At 34.5% G+C, this 19,564-nt stretch overlaps 1 protein-coding gene across 2 annotated transcripts in view; it reads left to right on the top strand.

Moving 5' to 3' along the window:
- The window catches only part of LOC136806989 (importin-9-like), a 30,091-nt gene extending 11,819 nt beyond the window's left edge, over positions 1 to 18,272 (top strand). For both annotated transcript variants that reach the window (XM_067063566.1, XM_067063567.1), the window contains exons 15-29: positions 632 to 779; positions 1,038 to 1,122; positions 1,541 to 1,608; positions 1,790 to 1,870; positions 2,152 to 2,280; positions 12,971 to 13,029; positions 13,286 to 13,412; positions 13,743 to 13,832; positions 14,448 to 14,614; positions 14,852 to 14,952; positions 15,118 to 15,147; positions 15,483 to 15,598; positions 15,864 to 15,969; positions 16,608 to 16,681; positions 18,057 to 18,272. In XM_067063566.1, coding sequence (XP_066919667.1) covers positions 632 to 779; positions 1,038 to 1,122; positions 1,541 to 1,608; positions 1,790 to 1,870; positions 2,152 to 2,280; positions 12,971 to 13,029; positions 13,286 to 13,412; positions 13,743 to 13,832; positions 14,448 to 14,614; positions 14,852 to 14,952; positions 15,118 to 15,147; positions 15,483 to 15,598; positions 15,864 to 15,969; positions 16,608 to 16,681; positions 18,057 to 18,176 — 1,501 coding nt within the window. In that variant the 3' untranslated portion in view covers positions 18,177 to 18,272. The remainder of the gene's footprint in view (positions 1 to 631; positions 780 to 1,037; positions 1,123 to 1,540; positions 1,609 to 1,789; positions 1,871 to 2,151; positions 2,281 to 12,970; positions 13,030 to 13,285; positions 13,413 to 13,742; positions 13,833 to 14,447; positions 14,615 to 14,851; positions 14,953 to 15,117; positions 15,148 to 15,482; positions 15,599 to 15,863; positions 15,970 to 16,607; positions 16,682 to 18,056) is intronic.
- Positions 18,273 to 19,564: the final 1,292 nt, after the last annotated feature.

Below are 19,564 nucleotides of genomic sequence, written 5' to 3'. Positions count from 1 at the left end.
AAAAAACGGTTAAAAAACGGTTAAAAAACGGGTTTTTTGGTCTTTGTGAAAAATTGGATCATTAACTTTTTCTGATTTTTTGCGTGAAAGTAGGGTGCCATCATAGGTAAAAGATGGCTCAAGCAGATTTTTTCAAAAAAAATTTTGTTGGCTCAAAAAACGCATGTTTATAAGAATCACTATTAATAAGCATACATCAATGTTCTTAGCCAAAATTCTCAATTTTTTGATGAGATTGATGTTTTTTTTTGCTCACAAAGTCTTGAATATGAAAGAATATTTCAAGAGCATGAAATTTTGGTTTCTAAACGTTTTTTTATAAGAAACAAACGACTAATTTTGATAGATCGTCACTATTTGTGTTCTGAATGATATTGTTTAATGGTCACGCTCACGTAGATATCAATTATATATGTGTTAAATGCATAACCAGAAAAACTATGATAATTTTAGAAAAAAAAGCCAATTTCTGAGAGGATTTTGAGTTTGACCGACTGGATTTGATTTTAGTCGGACTCAATATCGAGTGACTTAAGATACTTATTTGCAGCCCTGCTGTTATTTACCATTTCTAATAATAGGGTATCTCCTTGGAAAGCAGCGACTCTCAAAGAAATTTGGATTTTTATAGGTTCTGTGATTATTTGAGAGACTCAAACAAAACGAATCTTCTTCATCCCTTCCTGGAACAAATCGCTGCAGGAATCCTTTCCATGGCAACACAATTTTCTGAAAGTGTTTTGGCTTTAACCTTGGAAACCCTTATGATTGTTATTAAAGTGAGCTACTATTTTTTCTATTAGCTTTTTTACTATTAAAATGTAACTGGTAAAATTTTCCTTGGCAAGCCCGGTCGTCGTTTGCTGTTTGTCATTTTTTTTTTTTTTTTTGAACTAAATTAGATTATTAAATTGGGAATATTCAAATGCTTTGTAATTCTTGAGCTTGAGTAGTAATTTGAATTGGCTCTTGCGATATAAATCATTACTAGTAATCCTTTAAGACCATTTCATAAAATAATTGTTTGTAATTTTTAGGTCAATTTAGAATTCACCTCAACATTAGTGCAAAACTCTCAATTAATACCTCTAATCAATGCTTTGTACTTGAAATATGCTACAGGTAAAATGACTTGTTAAACTCTTTGAATTATTTTTTATAATTTTTAGGATACCTGGCATTTAAAGGTTTTGTTTTTAAATAAGAGTGATAAATTTTGCTTACTCGTCAATTTTAATTTATAAGCTTTTTCACATTGAATTGACGCGGATGTGAAGCAAGATTGGTCAGAAAGAGGAAAAGAAAAACATTTTTTGGCTTATATAAGCATAATATAACAATAGCAAGACACTGTCCTGATATGAAATATGTGTCTGATATGAAACGGAAACACTTATGTAAAAACAAAACCTTTAACCTTCTCTTCTAGTGTTTGAAGCGAGGCATTTGACTGGTGTGGAGACTGATCAAGCTTTCTGTATTACAATAAAGAAACAATCCCCTTCTCGCATCTGAATTGTGATGTTGTTTTTGTTTTTAGATCATCACTTAGAACCTATTATTGAAGACTTGCTTGGTGATTTGGCAGAAATTCCTACTTGTTATGCAGTGAGTAGTTCTCGAAATAACTCGAAAAACTCACCCCCACCCTAAACTGGTCGATTTTTTGCAGTTTTTGTTCGGTCGATTGTCTTTCCGCCTCTTACAAGGTTACTTGGGATTGGCTCATTAGTCGATCAAACGATAGTTTGACGAGATTTTCATGGTCAATTGATTTTTCTTCCATAAGGTCATTATGGAGAAGATCGTACCAACATTGTTGAGTATCTTAGAAGCACCAGAAGATAAAGTCCCGCCTGTTATGGTCGCCGTGAGTATTATTTGATAAAAACATTAAGAAGAGCCTTATCATTGACTGGAAAGAGTTTTTTTACTGAGCAACAAGCGAGCATATCGAATAGGACGGAGGTATCCGATATGAAAACAAGCCACGATATCACTTACGCCACTATATGGTAAATTGTGTTTTCCGATCAAGATTTATCGAACGTGATAAGAACGTAAAAAACCACGGAATCTTTCTTAAACTATGGAAAGGACTTCTTCAATTTTCTTGATAAAAGCATCTTCCCCTTTTTTCTCTTTTCACAGCCAACGATTGATGTGTTGACGGTACTGATAAGAAAAGGACCTAAACCTATCCAACAATCTTTCATCCTTAACACCTTCCCCTTGGTCTCAAAGAAAGCTTTACAAAGTGATGATGAAGGAATCATTCAGGTATTCTTTTGTTTCAGTTAGGAATATTTTAAGTTACCAAAGCTAGAATATCTAGGCTACGTCATATCTTCCTTCGTTTAAAGCATAAAACTCCTACCCAGTAGAGTAAAGTTGTGAGTGTTCGTCCGCCCGTTCGTCTGTTACCATCTTTTCTCAGGATTGAATCATAGGAATCTTTTGATTTTTGGTACAAAGGTGCAAAATGGTGGTGGCCAAAATGTGACGGAGCCCGATTTTCGAGTAAAAAAAAATTTGGGCAAATTTCAGCAAAAAAAAGGGATTTTAGGACTTTGTGAAAAATTGGATCTTTAATTTTTTCTGATGTTTTTACATGAAAGTAGGGTAACATCATTGTTAAAGGTGGCTGAAGCAGATTTTCACAAACAAAAATTTTCGGCTCAAAAAACGAATCTTTATCTATAAGAATCGCTAATAAGCATAGTTCAATGCTCTTGTAGTTATATTATTATTGGACCTACCTGGAGGTCCTATGAATTAACCGTTGTCCGTTCGTTCGTTCGTCCGTCCGTTCGTCTGTTACCAGTTTTTCTCGAGATTTTATCATTAGTCTTTTCTGATTTTTGCTCAAAGAAGTATTAACAATGCCCAAAACATGGCCGAGTCCGATTTGTGAGAAAAATGTTTTCCTGGCCGAAAATGCCGGAAATATGCCGGAAATCGCCGTTTTTCTAGATTTTCATTGGACTTTTTCCTTGTAATTGGTTGTTTTTTCATTCAAAAACATTATTAATAGCAAAGCCCACCATCAAGCATGTTTCAATTTTCAATAAAATTGATTTTTGAAGCCGGAACTATTTAAAAATCGCCGGAACAACCTATTTTCGCCGGAAAGACAGTATTTCTTGAATTTCTCGAGCTATACTTTATATTTTTTTATGAAATTTTGCACACTGATGCAAAATGACAATACCTAAAATGTGACAGAGCCTAATTTTCGAAAAACATTTTTTTCCGGCCGAAAATGCCTGAAATATGCCGGAAAAACAGGTGCTTTGGCATTTTCTTGAGATTTTATCATTAGTTTTTTCTGACTTTTTGCACAAAGATGGGCTTTAGCAATGCCTAAAGCATGACCGAGTCCGAATTTTAAGAAAAATTTTATTCCGGCTGAAAATACGGCAAATATGCCGAAAATCGCCGTTTTTGCAGATCTTCATTGGACCTTTTCCAAATATTTTTTTGTTTTTTTTTTTCACACAAAAGTTTTATTGATAACATTGCCCACCGTCAAGCATGATTCAATTGTCAATAAAACTGATTTTTCTTTCTAAAGTTCGCCGAAACAGCAGAGAATCGTCGAAAAAACAGTTTTTCTTGAATTTCTTGAGATGTATATATTTTTATTATATTTTTTATTATATTTCTTTATATTTTTTCATGAAATTTTGCACACTGATGCAAAATGGCGATACCCTGCCTGGAAATGCTTTGGATTCGAACACAGTTCATTGCGGTGCAAGTCTTTGATCGAAACCTTCATACTACCAATCGACAGAATATTAGTGAGACACAGTGATAGCCTTATCGAGATTGTGATTGAATGTATACTGAGTTTATTGCTCTCATACTTGTACCGCAATGGTCTTTAATCGAACCCCAAGCACTTCACGGCAGGGTGTTAGAAAAATACTCTTTACTTTCACTCATATCTCTCTCTCTCTCTCTCTCTCTCTCTCAATCTGGCTGATAATTGAAGTGTTGATTGACGCCGAATGAGTTTTTTTCAAATTGCAGATGTTGGACGATAAACTCGATATACATAAGAATGTCTTGATTTAGCTAAAATATGTAGCAAATAAGGAATTGGCTTATTTCTCCAAAAATATATCTTTCCGTCAAAATTTCCTCCCTTTAGTCGATCAAATAATTATGTAGAAGATTACCTCATGTAACAACAATAGGAAACATATACAATTTTATACTAAACTACACAAAACTTTGAAAAAAGCTAAAGAGATAATTTTAATAAAACTATATTGTAATAATAAAGAAGATGATATAGTATTTACATAACGCTACATATCCTGTCCGTAACGACAAACGTTATTTCAGTTTCTCCCAAATCGTTCAGCAAAGTATTCGATTTTAATCCTTTGCTCTTTAAGCTGACGTTACAAAAATAACGTCGAGAATATTCTTCATGTAAATTGCCCGGAGTTTCTGTTTCGTTCTTAATGATATAATGTTCTCTCTCTACGACATTACGAAATTTTTATGTGCGTGTTCACAAAATTGTATTTTAAGCTCTCCCTCTCCCTTTTTTTTACGATTAATTTATACGTTGTAACTAGCTTTTGTAATGAGCCTGTGTGATGGAGAACGTTCTTATATTTTAGCGATAACACACACAAACTTTTCTACTCAATCGCATGTTCAAACTCGATACTTTAATTAGGGACACCCTGTACTGCAAAATGATTATAATGAGAAAAAAAGATTAGTGTTTTTACGTTTTTTATTACATCATAATATATCATTACAAATACAGTAACTAGAAATTTATCTAGAATTTCACATAACACTAACACATCCCTTGGAAGTGTTCACCTCGAATCTTATTTCCTGTTCTCCTACATCTTTCAACAAAGTCTTCGATTTTAATCCAGTATTTTTTATGATCACATTTCCACGGCCAAATCTAACATAAGTGTCTGTAATATCTTTATGTAATATATCCACAGTCTCTGTATCCAAATCTCTTATGAAGTGGTCCCTTCTCAAAACAGCTCCTTTATTGTGAACGTAAACAACCACTCTTTTATGGACATGAACAACATTGTTTGTGAAAGAACATCTCCATGTTAGTTCAGAATCCGGCTGGTCAATAAAACCACCAACGACTATCTAAGATGGTGGAATCCCTGATTGAGCACTGATGACTTCTTTGAGGTCTAAAACGGTAGCACTTTCCAATATCTCAATCTCTATTTGCCCCTTTAGAAAATTCGCATTGACGTAAAGCTTGACTTTTTGAGCTGGTTTAATGAGAAGATTCAAAGTGACTGATTCTTGAGACATCATTGCTCTGTTCATGAAAGTCGCTTTGTCACCATCACCATCTTCTGTCAGTTCAATGCTTTCGTGGTAGAGCTGTTGTAAATGTGGCGCAATAACTTTTGTTTTGAAGATCTCATTTTTAATATCGCCAAGAGTGTTCACCTTGCCAGACAAAACATCGAATGAAAATTTTACGGTCAAAAACTTAATATTTAACTCTTTAAAAAAGGTCAAGTGACGAATGATTCCGATAGGAAAATTATTGCAACATCGCCTTACGCGTATATAATAAATTCAAGAGAAAACGTCCCCCACTTCACTTTTTGAAACTTGTTCACTTCTTATAGAATTGTGGAGAATGCATTCGAGCTTTCATCGCTTGCTCTGCTGAAGAAGTTTTCTCATGGTGAGTAGAGAAATACTTAAGCTTAATTTTAAGAACATACTATTTAAGAACATGGCTTCGATGACCAAGTTGTTAAGAACAAGTTAAGAACTATTTCAGGCTTTGTGGATTCTTTAATATTATATTTCTTAGGAAAAAACAACTCAAATTGGTGAAAATTAGGACATTTTAAAAACATTTTTAGACTTTGAAAACAAATAAGGAATTGGCTAATTTCTCCAAAATATCTTTCCATCAAAATTTCCTCCCTTTAGTCGATCAAATAATTATATAGAAGATTACCTCATGTAACAACAATAGGAAACATATACAATTTTAATAAAACTGTATTCTTTGCCACGGAAAGTCATGTGACTTTTTCAACCAATAAGATTTAATAATTTCGAGGATAAAACAAACACTATGGTTTAACTCACTAAAAGATTATGTTTACTGAAAACACATCTTTAGTAAGTGTTCTGTTGTACCCCAGTTCTGACGTCATGTCGTGGCGAAGAATTGTTATAATGAAGAAGATGAGATATTATTTACATAATGCTACATCTTCTGTTCGTAACGACAAACGTTATTTCAGTTTCTCCTAAATCGTTCAGCAAAGTATTCGATTTTAATCCTTTGCTCTTTAAGCTGACGTTACAAAAAAAACGTCGAGAATATTTTTCATGTAAATTGCCCAGAGTTTCTGTTTTGTTCTTAATGATATAATGTTCTCTCTTGACGACTCCTTCGTTGTCGATGAGAACGATCACTATTTTGTAAACCCAAATTTTATAGTTGGTTTTATGAAAGTAACAATTCCATAACGGTTGGGAATCATCATCGAAGCAGCGATCACGAAAAATCTTTATCAATTTCGAAGGAACCCCCGAACGAACGCTTATTTCTTCCTTGAAATCTAAAATGGTAGCAGTCTCCAAAATCTCGATCTCCAATTGCTCGTTTAAGTAGTAGTCTTTTTTGACATAAATTTTGAATGTTTGAGCCGGTTTCACAATGAGGTTTAAAGTGATTGGTTTTCCAGATATCATCATCATTTGGGCTATGAAGGTCGAATTCTGGGCGTCATTTGGCACTTCAATATTTTCGTGGTAGAGTTGTTGCAGATGTATTGGGATACTTTTTGCTTTGTAAATTTCGTCTTTGATCTGACCAATAGTTGTATTGGCCCCTGACAAAATATCAAAAGAGAATTCTCCAGTAAGAAATTTGATAATAACCTGTTTATAAGGAGATAAATCATACTTTCGACAAAATCTTTGCATCCCCTCGTCTTCATTTGGTTTGATTTCTAACGTTAATTCCAAAGTTTCTTGGATACTATCTCCCTCTATGAAAAGACCCTCGATGTTCTTCGTGGACGTTATTGAATCACGATTGTGTAAAAGACAAACGTCTTCAGGTGAAATATCTTGGTGTTGCTCAGCCAATAGCCGTTTCAATTCTTTCTCATTCGTTTCCAACAAACCTTCCAATTTAGATAACGGACAATCGTAAAAAATGGTTGGATTTTCAGGATCTGGGTGTTTTATAACGACCGAACGAATACAACTGAGACCTATTTGCTTAGCTCTTTCTGATAACTCTGTTTTTGGGTCATCGACCTGAACTACGAGTTTGACAGGCAATACTTTCGCATTCTCAGTCAGATTCCCCTCTCCCTCAATCATGGAATTATTTTGCACTATTCCAAACTTTCGTGAGGCTCTTTCCGACAAAAAGAATTTCTCAATATCGTTAGCCGTTACTCTACAACCATCTACAAAAAGTCGCTGTTTGAGCTTCGGAATTTGTAACGAGTTCTCGATGAATACATCCAGTTTCTCTTTTCCCTTTCGATAATGATATTGCAAAATGTTAGACGTCCCAAAGCCGGATACATTGACTGGTAATATTGTCTGTACTCCCAATTTCTGATAAAGAGACGTCAGATTTTTGTCACTGGTTGAATACACAAAAAGCTTTACTTGTATACAGCCCAGTCTTATTTTATTGCACAGATGTTCAGGGAACGTCTCACTTTCAATGATTTCACATTTTTTTAAAAGGTCTTTTAAGGTCGGTAACTGCTCTGCGCAAGGTATTTCGTAATTTGCTTCGACCCATGACTTTAAAGCAGAAATACCAAGAAGCCCGATTTCCAAATATGGGTAATCTACCTTAGAATACCTATTTGAATCTGAATAAGGAAGCTCTAGCCTTACAAGTTGCAACATATGATGAGAATGGGGGTTACGAAATGGTTTTTGTTCCATCATGTTTAAATTCAACTCGAGTGACTCACCCTCATCTAAGTCGAGGAGTAAATCAGCTAACAACTGCTCATCATCCAGAAGTACGCCTGGACTTTTCTTTGAGCTTAACACAATAAAGTCACCATCGAGTTTATTGCTCTTGCCGATTTTTTTCTTCAAATCTTTCATCGTCAAGTCCGGTTTCATTTTAAATTCCATCGTTTTTTTCGGTTTGTGTTCATCATTGTGGAGGATTTCAATTTGAGGGATTTCAATTTGAAATATTTCTATCTGCTTACAAATACCCTCTCTCCGCTGGCTGACGATATTGGGATATGAGTTTGGCTCAGTAATGTCGACATTCAATTTGTAATAGTCAACAAATCCACCATACATATACAAAGTTTCTTCATTCAAAACTTCGTGACGGCTTCTAATGATCTGGTGATCAGGGTGAATGGTGAATCGTTTTTCGATGTTTTCCTTTAGCTTCTGAAGCGAACCCTCCACATCGTGCCAATAAAAGATGGATGTTATTAAATTATCTCCAAATTCCACTACAATTCTGTTTTTCATTTTTCTCCTTCAACCTAGTGAAAAGATTAGATAAAGTTTATGATACGGTATTCGAGTAAGCCTATTTGCTTTTAAAAAAGCTCCCCTTTAAAGCTTAAATCTTCATCGACAAATTCAAGTTCATTAAGCTTGTTCTAAAGTGATTTAGACTACCATTTTTACGAACTAGTCGTATGTGCAGCTTTTATAACGAGTCCCCAATTCCTAAATCATCAAAGCATAAAAAATCTACCAATAGTCTATCCTGATATATTTCTAAAACAAATGTGGCAAATTAATGTCATAGAGCGCTCGATCAGTTCAAAAAACCAGAGCCATGTATCAATATTTTTAAAAAGTTTTCTTCCATTAAAAAAAACTAAGTAATGTAAATTACTCTGAGTTTCGTGTTTTCACACTAGTCATTTGTACTAAATGATATATTTCTATCATAATGATGTTTTCTTGAGATGTCTATTTTCAAAAAAAAAATTAAAAATGGAATCGATTAGAAATGAAATTAATTAGAATTGATTATCAAAGCATAAAAAATCAACCAATAGCTTTTAAGTATACTTATCTCTTTCAAAAGATTACACCATCAGGATATTATTGATAACAACACATAAATCATAAATAGCTGACGGAGCTGAAATCTTTTTCTCTCTCTTCATTGTTGTTTAAAGATTTGATAGTGGTACTTTAATTAGGGACACCCTGTACTGCAAAATGATTATAATGAGAAAAAAAGATTAGTGTTTTTACGTTTTTTATTACGATCTATATCATTACAAATACAGTAACTAGAAATTTATCTAGAATATCACCAGTGAACTGTTATCAGATAGAATAATATCTCACTTTGGCTACTTCATCATATATTCAGATTCCCTGTTAAAAGTGATTATTGGTCGTAAAAACAGTTTCTCAAAATCTGATGCGTGGATAGAAATCTCTTTATAAGGGTATGTTTGCATGGTATTTTTTCTCAGTTACGAAATTTTTAGTTTTGAAAAACGATTGATATTTACCAATCTATTTTAGCTTACAATCTGGAATTTTAGGAGCTGAAATTTAGTGATTCCGTCGATTTTAACTCCTAAAATTAAAAAATCAAATTTAGTCAATACGGAAAGAATAACTAATTTAGGTGAAAACTTTACACCCAAATTTCTTTTCTTAGAAGTGCGTTTTCAAATAGTTTTGAACACTGGTGAATCTATAAAATGAGATGATTTCAAATAAGTAATTCTTATTTGCATTGAGGGGACCGAAGTGCCCGAAATTTCCAGTTGAAACTTTAGAATCAGATTTTTGAGAATTCAAAAGAATCCAATCAAGCATGAGAAAATATGCAATTAAAATACGATAAGAACAAAGAAATGACATTATCATTGCACACGTGCAATTGAATTCTCATTGCAACTAAGGGACCCCTTACAGACACGCTTCAAAAAAGCATGAATTCGTTCTATCTGATAATAATTCTATGATTTCACATAACACTACATCCCTTGGAAGTGTTCACCTCAAATCTTATTTCCTGTTCTCCTACATCTTTCAACAAAGTCTTCGATTTTAATCCAGTATTTTTTATGATCACATTTCTTTGGCCATAACTAATATAAGTGTCTGCAATATCTTTATGTAATGTATCCACAGTCTCTGTATCCAAATCTCTTATGAAGTGATCCCTTCTCAAAACAACTCCGTTATTGTCAACATAAACAACCACTCTTTTATGGACTTGAACAACATTGTTTGTGAAAGAACATCTCCATATTGGTTCAGAATCTGGCTGGTCAATAAAACCACCAACGGCTATCAAAGATGGTGGAATCCCTGATTGAGCACTGATGGCTTCTTTGAGGTCTAAAACGGTAGCACTTTCCAATATCTCGATCTCTATTCGCCCCTTTAGAAAATTCGCATTGACATAAAGCTTGACTTCTTGAGCTGGTTTAATGAGAAGATTCAAAGTGACTGATTCTTGAGACATCATTGCTCTGTTCATGAAAGTTGATTTGTTGCCATCTTCTGTCAGTTCGATGCTTTCGTGGTAGAGCTGTTGTAAATGCGGCGCAATACCTTTTGTTTTGAAGATCTCATTCTTAATATCGCGAATAGTGTTCACCTTGCCAGACAAAACATCGAATGAAAATTGTCCGGTCAAAAACTTAATGTTTAACTCTTTTAAAAAGGTCAAGTGATGTTGTTCGCAAAACTTTTGCATATTCTTATCACGGTTTGCTTTGATTATTAGTGTTAAGACCAGCTTCTCGCGGAGAGTGTCCTCCTCTACGAAAAAATCGTTTATGTTGCCTCCAAGCCAATTTATGTGTTTTTGATCATGTAGAAGATCAAAGAATTGCAGGGAAATACCTTTGTATTTTTCAATCATGAGGTTTTTCAATATTTTATAAACTTGAAAATTTGATTCCTGGCCATTTAACTGAGACAATGGAATTTCATGGAAAATAGTCGAGTCATCTGGGTCTGGGTGCTTTATGATAATTGATCGCATTCGACTGAGACCTAACTGTTTCACCCTTTCTAATAATTCTGTTTCTGTATCATCAACCTGGACTGCAAGCTTTATTGAAAGCGATGTTTGATTGTTAGTCAGATTTTGTTCGTCTCGAATCTGCCCTGTCCCTGTCAGATTCGCCGTCCTACCCTTATTTACGATATTTTCGATATCGTTACTCGAAATTCTACGGCCATCCACAAAAAGTCGCTGTTTATTTTTAGGAATTTGTAACGAGTTCTCGATGAATACATCCAATTGATTCTCATCTCCCCTTCGATAATGATATTGTAAAACGTTAAACGCTCCAAAGCTGGATACATTAACTGGAAACATTGTCTTTATCTCCAACTTACGATAAAGAGAGTTTAGATCTTCGTCACTTGTTGAATACACAGCTATTCTGACTTTCAATGGGCCCAACACATGATCGGCCACGTGTTTAGGGAACATTTCATTTTGCTCGATGATTTTGTCTCGATAAGTGACCTCCTGTTCTGCATAAGGTATTTCAAATGCTGCTTCAACCCATGACTTTAAGACAGAAATGCCAAGATATCCGTTCTCTAATAATGGGTAATCTACTTCTAAATCGCTTTCTATGAATGGTATTAAAATCTTTACAGGACGTAAAAGATTATAAGTGTGCTCTGTTGCTTCTGTTTGTCGCATAGTCAAATTTAACCCAAGCGATTCACCTTTATCCAAACTGAGAAGTAAGTCACTGATCAATTGATCGTCAGCAAGAATCAATTTCTGGTTGGTCTTAACTCCTAGTAACATAGTGTCAACTCCTAGTTTGTTTTTCTTGTTAATATTCGTTTTTAAGTCAGCTATCGACAAGTAGGGCTTCGTCTTGAAACTCAACATTTTCCTAAGTCTGTGTGTCCGATGAGCTGGAATCTCAACTTCGATTATTGGTATATGTTTACAAATATCATCTCTGCGTTTACGGATGATTCCTGAGTAAAGATCTTCTTCAATGATTTGGACGCTCAGAATGTTATATCCAGCAAATCGGCTTCCGTACAATTCTTGAAAAGATTCTTCATCCAAAACTTCGTGACGGCTTCTAATAATCTGGTGATCAGGGTGAATGGTGAATCGTTTTTCGATGTTCTTCTTCAGCTTCTGAAGTGAACCCTCCACATCGTGCCAATAAAAAGTCGATGTTAAATTATCTCCAAATTCTACTACAATTTGATTTATCATTTTCTTTGGAACCTAGAAAAAATTTTATATAATATAACTTTATGAGAAACCTTGCATAGTTTTTTATACCCATCATTCATTTCGCCATACAACCTCGCTAAAATACGATGCTTTCTATGTAATCAAACAGACACAAACATAAACAACTGACTATGATCATTTTTACTCGCCTACTTATAACATGTTTCTTAAACAAGTCTGTATTTTATGTAAATCAAAACTGATGATAACAGCAAAGTTTGATTTGTTGACACAATAAACGGTGACGTCATCAATTATGTTATTTGATCACAACACAGCAGCGATTACACATAAATAGCTGAATGATAAAATTTCTCTTTGCTTACATGAAAGGTAGTTTCCCAGTTTGAAACAAACACATGACTTTTACCATTTTACCTTGATGTAGGTATAAACGCTTGTTTTATAAGAATGGTATTTTTCATTTCATGGTCATGAATTATTTGCCTGAATTATTAACCTTTTTGATAAAACTCGTGCTAAAATATTCTAAACAGTATTCCTCGGTTAGGATCCAAAACATTTAACATGTAATACACATCTCAGGCAAAAACATTGTGTTTCGTGAAAGTATATTTGGCAATTTACGGGTAAAAAGAGAGGTCAAATATCGAATGATTCCGATAGGAAAATTATCGCAACATCGCCTTAAACGTATATAATAAATTCAAGAAAAAACGTGCGCCACTTCACTTTCTGAAACTTGTTCACTTATTATAGAATTGTGGAGAATGCATTCGAGCTTTCATCGCTTGCTCTGCTGAAGAAGTTTTCTCATGGTGAGTAGAGAAGTACTTAAGCTTAATTTTAAGAACATACTATTTAAGAACATGGCTTCGATTACCAAGTTGTTAAGAACAAGTTAAGAACTATTTTAGGCTTCGTGGATTCTATAACATTCAATTTCTTGAAGGAAAAAACAACTCAAATTGGTGAAAATGAGAACATCCGAAATCTTCAAAAAAATGTATGTTTTTATCGAAAAACTTGTATCAGAAAACAATGTATCAGAACTTTAAATCCTTTTCTTTAAAGGCAGGATGGTTCGGGACATAACGGGTTGTATTACATCGTTCAAGTTACCTGTAAACTGCTTGATCCAAAAGCATCCGAAAGCAGTGCTATGTTCATCGGAAAATTGATTAATACGTTGGTAATCAAGGTATGGTAAAATTTCTAAATTATTTGATCTAAAGCATGACGCTTGAAAACTAGATTGTCCAGGTTATCCTAAAGCCTCAATTCATGTAATTTCAAAAACATATAACCTCCCAAATTACAAAAAACATGCATTGCATAATAAGCATAACATAAGCATAATGGGACTCGAAAGAAAGTTACTTGCTTATAAAAACTTTGCCCCTCCTGCCGATTTTCAATTATTAAATTCCTTTGAGAGTTCATTTTAATTCGGAACTGTCTGACCAATCTTTTTGGCGAATCTCCTTCTACAATAAGCGTTGTTATTATATTTTTTTGCTTTTACTTTCAGGGAGGCAATGTTTTGGGAGACAACTTAGAAATCATTTTGCGATCAGTGTTGAGTAAATTACAACAAGCAAAAACTTTCTCTGTTATACAGGTAAGTAAGAAACAAAAAAAAGACTTCTCAAGTTCGTAAGTATCTAAATAAGTTTGAATTTATAAATTTAAGAGATAATTTACCTTACACCTTTGATAACCATGGGGATTCACACCTTGTAAAGAAATTACACTTAATAATTATGGGTAATCAGGTCTTAGTACAAATAGTGATATGAAGAAAACATCCTCCACATTGCCCGATGATGGGAGAAGAATCTCTCGAAACGTAGCCAAACGTAAATCTGTGATCCAACTCATGATAAACCTCCAATTCGAATATCATGTTTTTACACACACGTTTTCCCCTTTTATACTCACAGCCATAAAAGAGCCATTTTCCATAATGTATAAAGCTTTTCTTGTGCTTTTGTTCTGAAATTTTACAAAATGTCAATAGAGGCTTTTAATTTTCTGTTAAGTTACGTAACTTACTCCATCATAGAGAAACGTTCGAATCTGTAGAGGTGATCCCTCACGCAAATCTAACGTTTGCTTCCAATCCATAATGGCTGAAATTACGTAACTTAACAAAACAAAATTTCAAAATTTCCATATCTCGATAGGATATCCCGGTACAGTCACAATAAGAAAAATATTAAATTTTCCATTTCAGTCTTTGTTGATGGTCTTTATTCAATTAATACGTTATCAAATCGAAGCCACTTTGGAATTCTTGAGTACCGTTCCAGGACCAACTGGAAAGTCAGCGTTGGATTATGTTCTCACAGAATGGTGCTCCAAACAAGATTCTTTCTTCGGAAATTACGAAACCAAAGTCAGGTTAGATCTCGACTATAGTATACTGACATTATTTCTACTATCTCATTTTTTCCGCATTCTTGACAATTCTTGGGGTTTAAAGTTAGGTATCATCAGCTTTATTAAGTGATCGGCACCTGTCGGCACAAAGTTTGTATGTAGACGAACCATTATAGTACTTAAAACCTCAAAACTAATGAAGAAAATCGGTGGACTCCCCAGCAGACCATTGAGCTGGTATATGTTTGATTTTTTCAGCTATGATGCTTTATGCAAACTGCTTTTACACGCTGTAACAACTGGTGATAGTCGTTTTGAAGAAATCGTTGTCCCTGACCAACAGATGAACGACACGCAAGGTTTGCACCTTTATCTTTGTCCATCCATTCTTTCTTTAATTCTGTTCAGATTTTCTAGAAGACAAAACTGAGCGAAAATTCTATGGAACTTTATTCAGGTAGTTAGGTTTTTTTCTACTGTACAATACATTTCTTGACGAAATATCTTGTTTTGCTTCTGTTTAGAAATCATGACACGATCAAAAGCCAAACAAGGTTTGTGGGAATTCAATTTCTTTGTGATCTTGAGAAAATACATAACACTTCTATTTGGAATAACTCACTATCGCTACATTATTTCTTTAGAACCTTGTTGACTGACTGACTGACTGACTGACTGACTGACTGACTGACTGACTGACTGACTGACTGACTGACTGACTGACTGACTGACTGACTGACTGACTGACTGACTGACTGACTGACTGACTGACTGACTGACTGACTGACTGACTGACTGACTGACTGACTGACTGACTGACTGACTGACTGACTGACTGACTGACTGACAACCAGGGCGTGATAAAAAGTTTGATTGATTTTCATTTCAGCGAAAACACAGACGACGTTTATCCCAGTGGGCATCAAATTATTCAAACTTGTTGTGAATGAGATGATGCTTCAAATGGAACAAGTAGAAAATGATGCGGATGATAGTGAAGACGAGGTCAGTAAAATGAAAGAATTCTATTGGTTTGAAATGACGTCATTTGGCTGAATGAACCAATCAATGAAAGTCATTAAAAAGTTTTATTCTTAACAATTTGTATCCACGACGCGCGTGCAAAGTTTACCTTTGAAACTTCTTAGTAGTAATACAAAGCTAATCAGAGCTTTCCGGTCGATTGTGGATATCCTTTTTCCATAAACATACACAAATAAGAGCATCATTGTGTAGACTCATTGTGTTGTTTTTTCCATCACATGCTTAGGATGGAGATGATTGGGAAGATGTTGATGAGGATGGGCGTCCACCGAAAGATATGACCATCCAACAAGCTATCGAAGCCATCTTCTCGCCGGCCGGTGATTTCGCAGGTACTCACTCTTAAATTGGGCTTTTTCAGAAAAAATCGAATATGGGTGGGGGGTCGAGTATTAAACATTTTTTGGAAATTTATCACCCGGACTTTGTGACTTTGACCCACCGGACAGCTGCTCTAACTACCGAACAAGCATCAGTTGACCCCCATTGATATTCAAAATTGCCCTCAAACAGAGCAAAATTACCCTCGAATAGATCAAGTTTACCCTCTGGACATGAGGAAATTTTTTTAGATTTTTCACTACCCCCCGGACTTTATATCCTCCTCCCTCCGTGTACGAAGAGCCCATTTCCACCTGATGTTCAGTTGATGTTACTATTCAGTTTTTTTCATTTTAAAAGAGTACCATTAAAATTGTTGGAGTTTCTCTGCACTGCTTCGAGTTTTTTTTGCAATCGTTAGAGTAACTTGTGAACGAAACGCAAGTTTATGTACACGTGTTTTTCGACGGTTAGCTTCTGATTTGGCTAGATCCTTATTAACTGAGGACTAAGGTAATTCACCACTTTTAAATCCTTATTTTGCGGATCAAAACTTCGGAGTAATTCCAAATCGCTTTTGTCACTCTACCACCCTCAAAAGTGCAAATACATAAACTGGCTACCATCTTTCATTGGCCCTGGGTTTCAGGTTTTGGCGATGACGAAGAAGATGAAGATGATCCAGATACGTTGGATGATCCAATCAATCAAGTCAAACTCAAAGTATGCAAAACATTTTCTCCCTTACACTTAATTTTCTCCCTTACACTTAATTTTCTCCTTTTAAATACAGATTGAAAATCCATCCAACTTTTTTGACTAAATGATATTTCATAGTAACATTGGAACATATAAATAAATGAGCTTTTCTAAAAACGTAATAAACAGAAAGAAAAATAAATGCAATCCCGCAGGGGTCAGACATACAGAAATCTGTATGTCTCTCCTTACGATTTTAGGTGAAGAAAAAAAGGTGTTGGAAGTAGCTTCTAGTCGATCGCATCCCCTTTTCTTTGAGACTTAAGACACTTAACGTTATTTTTTTCAAATCGAAGCCTTGTAGCAACTACGCAACTAAGGGTGTAATCACACTGAAAAACCAAGCTCGTGCGTTTGACGTTTTTTTTGTCATAAAAATGTTTTGTCAATGAAATAATTAAAGTATGAAAAAGAAGAAAATTTTTACTTTTTCTTAATTGCCTTTGTTTGAAGCGCTTTTAAAGGTTTTGTTTTGATTGAAAGGTCTGATGATGCTGTTATAGTAAAATCAAGTGCAACAAGATTAGAAAAAGGTTTTGAAAAAATTAAAATACATTAAATAAAAAAAAAACATTCCTTAAACAAAGGGATTTTTACTGATACTCTTTCGAATGTTTTTATGTTTATAATAAATAGAACGTTTTCTATCTTGTAATCAAAACATTCGATTGTAAATTTGCTCGAAATCAACTTTGCTATTTTTGTGTTTAACAAAAGCAATAGGATGCGAGGTCACATAGCAGACTACATTCTCGCATGAGAATGCAAAACGCTCTAGGGAGACCAGGCTGTAAACCAGAACATAAAATATAAAAAACTAGACTGTGAAATAGTTTACAGCCTGGATATCCAGGCTAGTACAATAGTTGATAACTTTAAATCAAAACAACAGCTTGATTTTCTTTGACTATCGCATTATAAGAATCAGTTCAGGCCCGGTGGAAGCAGGGAGACTGGGGAGACCCACTTTTGAGCAAAATAGACTTTTTTTTCCAATTCGTGGCGAATTCTATCTCATTTAGGTCCTTTAGCTCTTCCACTTTTATGGTTGTTCCGCCGAGCCTGCAGTTTTCGAGTTTTATCCTTATGACTGATTGTTCTCGTAAAGAAAAGTTTAAAAAGCGAAGTTAATTACTCTCTTCCATAAAACTGTTGTCGCTTGATGTTAGCTTGGAATACTCAAGCGATCGTGCAGAATTTAGATAATAGAAAAATCCGTGCTTTCCTTGTTCCCAAATTTTCAAGCACCCAGTGAGAAAACACCCTAAAGCTATTCCAAATTGTTAAAATTATATTTAAACGTTAAGTGAAGTAAGGATAACTTTGATTTTCGTTTTAGGATTGGTTGAACGAGTTCATTCGAAGTTTCTCGCAACAACCTTGTTTTTCGAATTTCGTGCAAACTTTGAACGAGAATGAACGCCAATGCCTAATTCAACTTCAAGTCGTCGTTTCATGAAACAAAATTCAATTATTTAGACAAAGATTTTTTATTTAATTTCTATGATGTATATTAACTTCTTTATTATATGAATCAATTTTCTATCTATTGCAATCGTCAAGTCTTTTTAAATCATTTCTTAACCCTTAACCCGCTTAATAAAACCAGGGATATGTTATAGCGGAGCTGGATGACGCACATTTGAAAAAGCCTTGTTCTATCTCTGTCCCTGACATTAAAATTTGATATGAAATTTAACTTTTTTAATTACAAATTCGTGAAATTTGGGTTTCTTTTAAGCCAATGATTCTGCTGCTGCATTTATTGTTCACGATTAAAAACTTTTAATTTTCAAGAGGGTCTGTAAAACATTGGTGAATGACAATTTAAAAACATTAGTAAAGTTATAAGAAATTTCTTCTATAAGATTATAAATAGCTCTTTTTCATTTGAAATACCGCGCTACACCGCAGGGTGCCTCACTTTCTAACTGATATTTTCAGATAGCAAGTCGGTATGTCTGATTATGGAAAAAATTTCAAGTCAATTGAAACAATATTTGTCAAAATATTTACATCCGAAATTTTTAAATAGAAATCATGAAAGCTTCTCAAATTCATAACACACGCTGATAAAATTAGATTTCATTTACAAAGAAGCTTTTTGGGTATCTTTTGCAAATATTATTTTGATGAAAAGCGGGAACATCGTAGCAAAATATATGCAAACGTACTGCATGAATACTTTGTCTGCTTCATTTTTCTTATAAAAACAGAACACTCAAGGGGACAGAGATGGATTTCTATTATGAACAGTTTACAATAGAAAAGACAAAGGAGCAATCCGCTAAGGAATTCTCGTCCTTCATCCAGCTCCGCTATAACATATCCCTGATAAAACCTAGGAAAAAATTTTCTACCTTTTTTCCTAGACCAACCCGAGCTCTATCAGATGATACAATCAGCTTTTGTCAATAGTAGCTTCGAAAATGGACTTTCTAAATAGAATGCCTAAAAACTAAGAAACATACCGAGGCTGAGAATGAGAAAATAACATTTTTGGACCTACCTTAAGGTAGTGTCCTATAAATTAACCCGTGTTCGTTAGTTAGTTCGTTAGTACGTTAGTTACCAACTTTTCTCGAGATTGGCTCATTCAATTTTTCTGATTTTTTGCACAAAGGTGCATTACTATAAACCCTCGAATGTGACGGAGCCCGATTTTCGAAAAAAAAAATTTTCCGGCCGGTAGAACCGGAAATGTCCCGAAAAAAGCAGTTTTTTGAGATTTTCTCGAGATTTTATCATTAGTTTTTTGCGATTTTTTGCACATAGATGCACATTAGTACTGCCGAAAAGGTGTCGAAAACCGTTAATGTGCCGGAAATCGTCGTTTTTTCACATTTC

Source organism: Clytia hemisphaerica, unplaced genomic scaffold (genome assembly GCF_902728285.1).
Source record: "Clytia hemisphaerica strain Z4C2 unplaced genomic scaffold, Clytia hemisphaerica genome assembly, whole genome shotgun sequence".
In the NCBI taxonomy this organism is placed as follows: Eukaryota; Metazoa; Cnidaria; class Hydrozoa; order Leptothecata; family Clytiidae; genus Clytia; species Clytia hemisphaerica.
Note: the sequence above shows the minus strand (reverse complement) of the source record. Positions and strands in the feature narration are given on the sequence as shown.